This window comes from Perca fluviatilis, chromosome 11, assembly GCF_010015445.1.
Source record: "Perca fluviatilis chromosome 11, GENO_Pfluv_1.0, whole genome shotgun sequence".
Lineage (NCBI taxonomy): Eukaryota > Metazoa > Chordata > Actinopteri > Perciformes > Percidae > Perca > Perca fluviatilis.
The window spans coordinates 37,083,129-37,094,288 of record NC_053122.1 but is presented as its reverse complement, the minus strand read 5'-3'; the positions used below and the strand labels follow the sequence as shown (position 1 = coordinate 37,094,288).

General features: G+C 41.8%; 1 protein-coding gene across 1 annotated transcript in view; it reads right to left on the bottom strand.

Moving 5' to 3' along the window:
• Positions 1 to 6,845: 6,845 nt before the first annotated feature.
• The window catches only part of LOC120568208 (contactin-associated protein-like 4), a 207,526-nt gene continuing 203,211 nt past the window's right edge, over positions 6,846 to 11,160 (bottom strand). The window contains exon 24 of the mRNA XM_039815567.1: positions 6,846 to 10,553. Within this exon, the coding sequence (XP_039671501.1) occupies positions 10,357 to 10,553 (197 nt within the window). The 3' untranslated portion in view covers positions 6,846 to 10,356. The remainder of the gene's footprint in view (positions 10,554 to 11,160) is intronic.

Below are 11,160 nucleotides of genomic sequence, written 5' to 3'. Positions count from 1 at the left end.
CTCTAAATGGGACGTTTTGGGACTGAATGGTGGGATTGCTGTGGACGAAGTACACACGGACATAACACTGGTAAGAGCCAATGAGGTTTAACCATGTATCAGCTAATTTAAATAGCTCACATGACTGTACTGTGTCAACAGTTAACTTCATTTAATATTGTATGTGGCGTTTTCTTTTGCGGGGTGCAAATGTTCCACCAGAACAAGTTCCTTCCTGAGACTATGTTGCAGAGCCTCCATCGCTGGCTCTGGAGCTTATTGCCGCCCAAAATCATTTTGATTGGTTTAATGAAATGCAAACTACCCAGAGTGTTTTTTCCTCCTATCCGAGAATGTATCTATGGTGTAGCCAGACCTTATTGCACAGAGCTGTGGAGATAGGACTGGCACTGCGTAGTCTATATCGACAACGTTCCACTTCTGGGATTGATCTGGTGCCGGCGGAAATTCCACCGGATGTCATTCTTTTTGGCCGGATGTCCGTCCCCTTCCTCTTCCTTTGTGTTGGCGTTCTAACCTCCGGTGGATTTGTGAGGACTATGGTTAACTGCTCCTCAGATCTCTGCAGGGTAAATCCAGACAGCTAGCTAGACTATCTGTCCAATCAGAGTTTTTTGTTGCACGACTAAAACTACTTTTGAACGTCCACATGTTCCACCAAAACAAGTTCCATCCAGAGGCTATTTTGCAGAGGCACTGTGGCTCCGTCCGGTGCTTAGCAACGCCCAAGACAATTGTGATTGGTTTAAAGAGCTCTGTGGAGGAAGGTCTGGCAACGTGAGACTAGGCAATGCGAGACTATTTCAACACAGAGGCAGCTCTGTGCACTAGCTTCCACCACGGTGTGAATTGGAATAATCCCATGAGCTGCATGAACCCCCTGTCAGATTAAATGTGTTGATTCAGCACATCAAAGAGTTTTCAAATGCTATCCTACAATGATATATTCAATTTTAAATGACATGGAGCGGTGTCCCACTGGTATTTATCATCCTAATCAGCCACACAAACTGTACACTGCACTGCCAACAGACGCGACCGAATCTGTTATCCCATTCTGATTCTAGTTTGGCAGTAGATTAGTCGATCCTTTACGCTGTTGGAATTTTACTTCACTTTGATGTCGCTGATGATGCTGAAGATGTGAGTTCTCGGCTTCACATCTCGTCTCTGATAACAACCACCACGGGGAGATTTGAATGAATCAACCAGGGATCACTAATCTGAGGCGGCTGAATCGTCTCGGGCGTCTTGAGGGTTTAAACGGGCCAAGTGGCTGTTCACCGAGGATCACTTTGATGTCCTCTGCTCCTGGATGCTCCACTGCTCTACATTACTCTCTCATCTGCAGAACGTTAACATCTATTAGAAATGTCAGTGCTGACGGATGTGTATCCTCCTACACTGCGGGTTTGAAGGAGCAAATATAAAAGATGCAAGTTTATGTAAATTGTGGTGGTTATTGAGGGGGAAGTCTTTGCTGTGTGTCAGCTTCATTTAACAAAAAGGGACAAAAGAGCTCCGTGGTTTCAATTTTGAAAAGAATCCCACCACAACAGATGCAAATTTCCTTTCAATTTGTTGTGTCCTTTCAATTTGTTGTGGAGACACAGAGACACAATTCTGGCTCCACAACATGTAAATGTAAGAACAAAGTGGTTCACAAGCACAATTAGAGTGTATCCTGCTAACATTTATTCCTCTGGTTGAATCATCTGTAAAGCACAAAAACCTCCAGCTACAATGAAAATCTTTTGAACACACATAATTTTTTCAAAGAGGATTTTGTTAATAACCAAACAGCCAGAATATGGGTCCAATCTGGATATTTCTATGGCATGTCATTCACACTCACAACATCACGACAGTTACACAGAACACACTACAACCTTAAATGGTGCATTGTCAGAGAGTCACCACTTCCCCTCAAGAAAATCACTTCTTAAACGATAAGGAGGCCGTTATTCTGGTTTTTCCCCCTACGTCAACAAATCTCATCAAAAGACCAAATTCAAAAATGTGGTAATCATTATCTCCATAGTATCTGATTCTGTGGCCTCCGTCCTAAACCTTTTGCTTCCTTCTGAATATGTAAATATTAGATATAAAAGCAGGACACAAATAAAAAGGTTTAATAATTTCCTCAAACAATTGGTCACTAGTTAAGCAAATGTTTCCCAAACGGGAGTAAACAAAACGTTTTTTCTTAAGATTTATTATGGGCACAGCCTTTAATGATAGGACAGCTGAAAGGGCAGAGAGAAATGGGGAAGACATGCAGGAAACCATCACAGGTTGGACACAAACCCTAGACCTTCTGCATGGAGGAATAAACTTCTATATATGCGTGCCTGCTCTACCAACTGAGCTAACCGGCCACAAAAAACTTTGTTGGGGACTATTTTCAGCAGCGGAGGAACATGTCACCTAGTGAAACAGTTTGGCTCTCTGCAGTGATGGGGCGGTGTGGCACAGAGAAATAAGCTACATATATCAGGCGTTGGCTACACAGACAAAACTTGTTAGAAGGGGCAATTGATATTTGCTTTGTTGATTATAGTTTGTTTTAGTCTTTTCGTAGGATTTGATGACAATAAGTTAATTGCAGAATACCACGTGCCTTAAAGTGTAACTCTCGCCAAAATGCAACCTAGGGTCTTTTTGTGAATGTACCCGAGTCAAACTTTCGTTTAAAAGCATATTTAGGACGGAATCGCCCCTTTTAAGATTTACCGTATTTTCGTTTTTCGGTCAAATGGCCTTTTGAATGGGAGTGTTAGGGGCACTTTAATGCTAGCCTCAAAATAGCTATTTTTAAAACACTAAGAAGGCTTGACACAACATTAGACTTTGCTCAAAGTATCACCAGGGGCTCTACACCTTAACGAAAGCATTGTCAACATTGTTTGTGTACCCAGAGTTTACTAAATAGAAAGGTTTTGAACAACTCGCCATGGCTCTTGTTGTTTCTGGCCGCTACCACCTCGGCAGTCAAAACGAGTCGCTATCCGAATGCAAATGAACAGACTCCATATGAGGCTCCTTTTTCAACTACGAGGTCAATATCGTTTTTCAATAACGACAAAACAACAAATAATCCATGCATTTATATGGAACTAAGCTTTAGGAGCTTTCCATCTTTACTCTCCTCCCTGTTACGTTGCATTCGGATATCGACTCGTTTTGACTGCCGAGGTGGTAGCGAGCCTACTTAGTGTTTTAAAAATAGCTATTTTGAGGCTAGCATAAAAGTGCCCCTAGCACTCCCATTCCATTTGACCGAAAAACGAAAATACGATAATCTTAAAAGTGGCGATTCTGTCCTAAATATGCTTTTAAATGAAAGTTTGACTCGGGTACATTCACAAAAAGACCCTAGGTTGCATTTTGGCGAGAGTTACGCTTTAAGGCGTGGACTCATCAGCATCGCCAGGTGTAGTGGAAGTAAATCAGTGAGAACATTTTACATTGAATCCAACTTTGATCAACTGTAACCCACAAGTTTGCGCAGCTGACCAGTTGTAGCCCTGAGGGAACGGAAACCCTGAGAGTCTCGACTGGAGGACCCTCCAGTTTGATTCCCTCTCCGTCGGAGTATAAACCACTCCAAGAAAAAAGAATACTTTGCCGTAGGGGTGTTAAAATGAATCATTGCATGGATGCATTGTGATGCGGACCTGGGCGATTCTGCATCGATGCAGTGACAGACCATCATCGATTATTGTCTACTGATTTTCTGTTCACTTCTTTTTTAGTTTTTTTTGCATTTTGTCTGTTGTCTGCTGTGTTTACTACTGCTGTTTGCTACGTCCTGCTACGCCCTGCAGTGCTCTGCTACGTCCTGTGACGCCCTGCTATACCCTGCTATGTCCTGTGACACCCTGCAGTGCCCTGCTATGCCATGAACAGAGATGGGAAGTAACGAAGTACAAATACTTCGTTACTGTACTTAAGTAGATTTTTCGGATATTTCTACTTTACTTTACTATTTATTTTTGTGGCGACTTTTTACTTTTACTCCTTACATTTTAACACGAATATCGGTACTTTCTACTCCTTACATTTAAAAAATTGGCTCGTTACTTTAGTTTTGTACAAGAGGTCGTAATGTCGGAGAATAGAAAGAGAGACTGCTGTCCGGAGGATAATCATTTGAGATGGTGTGTGTGCGTCCTTGAGAACTGTAAGTCGTATAACTTATGTTGTCAGTTCATTTAAGCCTGTTGTTGTATTGGTCTATAGTTCCTGCACAGTTAAAGTAGGTTAGCTAGTGATTTAGTTGTTTGTGTTCTTCACCTGTTAGCTAGGTTTCACGTTGCTTGTAAAGCATCAAAAGAGAGAAGTTGTCTCTGTCCGTGTTTTACAGACACACCTGGGGGGGGTGGGGCGAAGTTGGAAACCAGCATCAGCTTTAAATACGGTCCTAATCTAGTCCTCACTAGCAAGTTTCAAATAATTTCACTGGAGTTACCGTTATTATTTTTCACGTGATCAATACCAAATTCAATCTAATTGGATGGGAATATACTGTAGGCTACGTTGCATGTAACGCACCACTACAAGACGACTCGACAGATTCGGCCGCATTCTGCATTCATTTGCGGCAAATAATTGCAGCTTGATGGCGGTAACGTTAGCACTAGTAGTATGGACGGCGACATGATTTGAAAATGAAGAAAACAGAGATCCCAGAGATTAGGCAGACAAGCAGCAAGACATTCCCAATCATCCCTGGCCTTATCTGAGAGAGATGTTTGAGATAGGCTAGGAGGCGTCAAGTATGACTCCTGGCCAGTGCTGTGTAACTCTTAAAGTATGGGGAACTTCTTAATGAATCTATGTTTAGTAATTCATATTGTATCCTTTATTTTATTTCTATATTTGAGCACACACACATACATGTAGATTCCTTTAAATGTTAAGGGGACGATTAAAAAAGAGAAACTGGATCTGTGAATTCTCACAGAATCACAATTGAATTCATATCTTGCTTCTCAGTCAGAATCTTATTAAGCTGGAGTCCCAGTCTCTGTCACAATAATCATATATGTGATGTTTGGCAGACATCCATTTAAAATGTAGACAATGGCATATAAAGAGCCTGGTTTTTATGTCCACTGAAGTTTCTCATCTTGCACTCTAGTAACGTGTGTGGTCCAGGTAGCTTTGCATAAAAAGTGGTTGTCATTCGCAAGGCTACTTTTACTTTTATACTTTAAGTACATTTCAAAGCCTGTACTTTGTTACTTTTACTTAAGTAAAGAAGTTAAATCAGTACTTCTACTTTTACCAGAGTATTTTTTAACACAAGTATCTGTACTTCTACTTAAGTACGGGAAGTGAGTACTTTTGCCATCTCTGGCCATGAACTACTACAACTACTATTTCTAGTCACTGATCCATTATCTTTATTGTGACTATTATTGCCACTGTTCATCACACCCCCAACCGGCACCGTCAGACACCGCCTACCAAGAGCCTGGGTCTGCCCCAGGTTTCTTCCTGACAGGGAGTTCCTCGCACTGAATGCTTGCTCTTGAGGGAATTACTGGAATTGTTGGGTCTTTGTAAATTATAGAGTGTGGTCTAGACCTACTCTATCTTTAAAGTGTCCTGAGATAACTCTTGTTAGGATTTGATACTATATATAAATTGAATTTAATTGAATTGTTTAGACTCCGCTACATTCAGGAAGTGTCTTCTTTTAAGAGCAGATACAATACAAAGGGGAGTTCATTTATAGCTGACTGCTTGAATTTGTTGATGAAAACCATGTGTAATATATACCTACTTCAGACAAACTGTTAAGCCTGGTTCACACGGGACGATTTTAAAATTGTCGGCCGATTTTCCAATCCTGAGAGACCCCACACACGGTGATAAAAAATCACGGGTCTAACAGTTTTGGTCGTACAGTGTGTGGTGCGCAGCACACGGCAAAATCAACATATCACACACGAACCGATTTGACTCCCGAGCATTCCCAGGTCAGACGGGAAATCTCGCAAAATCCCTCGAGATCAAACGTGACTTCAGAGTAAACAATCATTGCAGACGAAGAGGATGCAGTGGCGATAGTTTGTAGTGTGTTTTTAACCGAAAAGAAACGTTATCAAAAGAAAAGGCGATGGTCAAAGAAGACAACGCGAGCATGGACTATACTCAGCTACATCATGATATGAAGGTGATTTGTTTTTTCTCATAGAAATGTCGTTAGGTATTACACAGATTAATAAACGTTCATATATTCGTTTCCATGTACTCTGGTGGACTGCAGTTGTGGATGTAGTTATGCCCATCGACTTTATTTATTTTACACAGGCTGCGTGCTCGTTTGTCCCCGGGGGACACCACACACGAGGAGAAATCGGGCCAAATAAATCCAACATGTTGGATATCCCCGATTTGAGATCGGAGCGGTCCCGACATCCTTCCGAGCAGACGAGAGCAGTCTTAACACACCACACACGGCAGGAATATCTGATCAGATTATTTTACGATAATCGGAGCATCCTTAAGATTGTCGGGAGGGGTGAATCGGGGCTAAAATCGGCCTAATTATCCTGCTGTCTGTACCAGGCTTAACTTAATGAAATGATGTACAATCAATGTGAGATTGAACAAAAGGGTCTAGAATACAGGCGCGAATGTAAAAATGTGATATAAAAAAGTTTGTAAAAGTTTTGACACATCAGAAAAGTTGTTGTTCACTGTTCACTGACTGAGGCTGAAGGATTCCTCACACATTTTGCACACACCGCTGCAGGCGTCAGTGACTTGTTGCTAACGTTACACCCTGTTCTCTGTGAATGCTGTTGGGAAAAATTCCACGTTTCCTCTCTGGATCTTGATAAACATTTTATTTTGCTGTATTGTTATGCAGTGTGCTCCAGTTGAGCTCTGCGAGATTGTCTGGCTGTCAAGGTTACCTGTTGAGTTCCTCTTAGCAATCGAGTGCTGCACTGCAGTCAGTTCTGCCGCAGGATGGAGGACAGTCGCTGCCTCTTGTTCACCAAAGAATCAACCCTTTGGAATCAAGGATGTGGCAAAAGCCCTATTCACATGGGATAAGTATCTGGGGACCTCGTGTGATTTAGAAATCACCCCCCCACATCTGAGTTTTGTGTGGCGGGTTCACACTGGATAAGTGAAGCCTGCTTTTATTATTATTATTATTATTATTAAATTACTGACATATCTGTACCCCGAGAGTTGGCTACCCAGAGGCGCGCGGAGGCAGGCCAGGGCGGGGCTGCCGCAACGCACTTGGGTCGGGGTTCCGTAACTTTTTAGGCCAGGTCCAATTGAAATGAATTGTTGACATGAAAAGACATCAAATACAATCGAGGATTAAAAACACAATAATGTCCAGGACTTATTTCCGCTGTGGTCCTCAACACATAACATCAGGATAGGACACTTACAGAGTGTGTGATAATCAATGACATAACAGAAAAGCATTTTTCTTAAATAATAATAATAATAATAAAAAACGGTTACCGGCCCTCTGCTCTATTCCGCTACCCTCTCTAGTAACCAGGCCCTGATTCTCTTTTTGAAATGACTTTAATTTGCCGGTCTAACTTGCCCCTATATAGGCAAAGGTTCCTTTCCCTAACACTGTCTTAAATTTAGGGTTACCGGAGGTGCATACCCTATCCCCGCAGCCGCGGCCCCCACACAGCATCGCCGTCCGCCCTCGGATGAAGCTGCAGGGAGCGCATCAACTCGAGGTACGGAGGTCTCCGGTCGGGCAGTGGTCCAGGCTAGGTTGGTCATAAAACGGGGCGTCCGCAGCCCCCCACCATCCCATATCCATCTTCGCAAGAGGGATGAAAAAGACCTTGAAAAAAGTGATGTACGACCCCGCCAAATCACAGACACGTTGATTCGCACGGGACTAATATTACCACAGGACCTCGGTGTTCGGCAAAATATGGTGGGTCATTTGCGGGGGAATTTTTACTTCACAAATTACAGACATGGCCGATTCGCACAGGGGATTAAGATCACAGACAACCTCCGTAATTATTACAAATTACTAGCGGTCACCAGGTAGTACTAGTCCCGTGCAATAGAGGGCTAAAGACAACACTGTGTGGCTTTAGCTGATGTAAGGTGGGGAACAAACAAACAAACAAACAAACAAAGAGATGAATAATGCACTTTGAAGTTTTAGCAACTTTTGTCATTAAATTCCCATCAGTGCTCTGGAGTCCTGCAGAGAGACGGTGCTGTGTGTTTGATAACCAGCTGCGGTTGATCCTCTCTCTGCTTCTCATCCAGCGCTCTTTACACATGAGTTGAATTAACACATGGTGGGGCGAGGGGGGGGGGGATTTCTTCATCTTCAACAAGTGTGAATAGCACAATTGCTGTTTTTATGAAATCCATGTTGGCTTGAAGATGTTTCTCAGATAATCTCTCTGTCTCATTCTGATTCGATCTCTGCTTTCCATCCAGTCACAATCCACCTGCCAGGCCGACGCAGATTAGCATTTCAAAAAACACATGAGCTGTCTCTGCGTGAAGTGCACGAGGTGACAGACAGCCACAGTATTACTCTCTGCGCTGCTGTCAGTGTCAAAAGCTTTACTCTTCAGAGACGTTCAGAGAGCTGGGAGAGAAAGCTACCAGCAGGTGGAATACGGCATGGACAAGAGAACTTTTATAATAGAGTGAACTTCAGTAGTGTTCAGTGCTCATGGATGTTTTTCTCCTCCCTGCTTTCATTGTTCTTTCATGTTACAATAGAAATAATTTGATGGAAAGAAATACCTAGGTATGAGAGGGAGAAAAAGAAAGAAAGGAGTAAAAAAAATGAATGGAAATGAATCCCTACGGTATAAAAAGTCTCTTGACCAGTGGTTGCCAGACTGCAGTGTACATTTTTCAAACAGGACAAATGTGCTCATGGCGATGATTGGACTATGTTGACCTTGAAGACCTAGCTCCAAGGAACTTATTCCCCGGAGTCCTTATGTTTTCTCGCTCGCAGTTTTCCTTCTATTGGGGTGGCACCTAAATCATGGTTAAAGCTGTTGCTGTGGTCCTGCTCTACGCCCTACTTTGCCCTGCTACGCACTGCTACACCCTGGACTGCTACAACTATTATTTCTAGTCATAGTTGCATTATCTTTATTCTAACTATAATTTCCACTGTTCATCATACCAACTGCTATAATTATGATGAATCACATTTCTCTATATCTGTATATCTGTATCAGTGTCTCTGTGTCCAAACCAGCAGGGACAGATGCCGTCCACCAAGAGCCTGGGTCTGTCCCAGGTTTCTGCCTAAAAGGAAGTTTGTCCTCACCATTCAAGGTATCTTTCTAAAAGGGAGTTTGTCCTCACCACTGTCGCACTAAATGCTAGCTCTTGGGGGAATTGTTAGGTCTTTGTAAATTATAGAGTGTGGTCTAGACATACTCTATCTTTAAAGTGTCTTGAGATAACTTTTTATGATTTGATACTACGAATAAAACTGAATTGAATTGAAGAGGCCACTTGTTAATGCCAACATTTTGTGGTAGAACGATGTTGCCGGAACAAAATTACTCAAGAGCCTGGTTCTGTCCAAGGTTTCTACCTGTTTAAAAGGAAGTTTTTCCTCAACAATGTTGCACCAAAATGATTTCTCTTGGGGGGAATCGTTGGGTCTTTGTAAATTATAAAGTGTGGTCTAGAACTACTCTATCTGTGTTCTGAGATAACTCCTGTTATGATCTGACACTATAAATAAAATGTAATTGAATTGGGGTTAGAAAAACAATGCCTTGGTATTTGGCGGATGTTTGCAGGTGGGGAGGACTCTGACAATGCCAGCACATTTTCACCCAGTTTTCACTTTAACTTTAGCTCTGAGGCTCTACAGCCTCTAAAGAGTGCACACTGTTTCTCCCCCGAAGCCCTGCACATGACAAATGACACGCCAACAAACCACTCTTAAAGAAGTACTCTTCCTAAGGGGCTAATTACAGGTCAAACACTTCCACTTCCACTTAAGCAAACATCCATTAATTACCCTCCTAGCATCAGCCAAACCAATCTAGTCACGATTCCATGCGCCCGGATTAACCGAAATCATTAAAAACAAAGAGTATTTGCAACCTTTCAACATAACAGAGACATTAGTTAGCTGTAGACATCACTTCCACGTTTACATTTTTTTTGAATATTTACATGGATATCAACACTGCATAAGTCCAGCACTGCCAAAACTGTGTGCATTGTTCCTTTTTTGCTTTCCGTATTCTGAGCAGCCAGAGAAGTGGGTCATGGTCTCTGAGTGCAGTGTAAAGTCCTGAGGCGTGGCAGGACTCCCCGGCCTGTTCAGTTCGTCAGGCCTCCCAGTTAAATGAAATACTCCTTTGGGTTTTCAGAGGAGACATTCTGGGAGTCAGTCTGGTTGTTGAAAGGGAAATCTGGGCTGTCTTCCAGTTTGACTTCCTTCACTTCCTGGTTTCGATACGTCTCTTTTCTCCGGTAGAGGAAGCTGGCAGTGATGGCCAGGCCGGTCACAATCACAAAGACCACCGCTGCTATGACACCTGCAAGGTACAGGACATTTACTCTGACATGTTGGGAAATATGTTTGTTTGATTTCTTATCAGGATTAAAATGAAAAGATTGACATACATTGTAGCACAAGTAGTTTATTTATGAAATAACATAAAACAAATGTTATCAATTAATACATTATGATCCATTGTTACCGATAAAGTATATAAGTTGTTAAAATTAGCTCCTTCTTGACATATAACATTAAAGTACCGCTTACATATTAATACATCAATAATATTGATCCAATAATAAAATAACACTGATAGTAGCCACTCTGCATTATGAGCACTTTTACTTTTTGATACTTTTTTTACTTTTTCCCTCCTGTTGTCCTCGGGTCAAATTTGACCCATTTTAAAAAGGATTCTATATCAGAAATGTAGGTTTCTTTTAACCGAATTGTCAATAGAAAATAATGTGGATGGTTGCATACAACGCTCTTCACAAGTACAATGAATAATCAGTTCACAACTTTCATTGAATTTGGGTGTTTTATTGACTGATATAGCATTTGAAAAAGAATTGATAAAAACATTGGAAAAAGTGACAAAAAACTTGGGGGGAAAAAGTGACAAAAACATCAGGAAAAGTGAA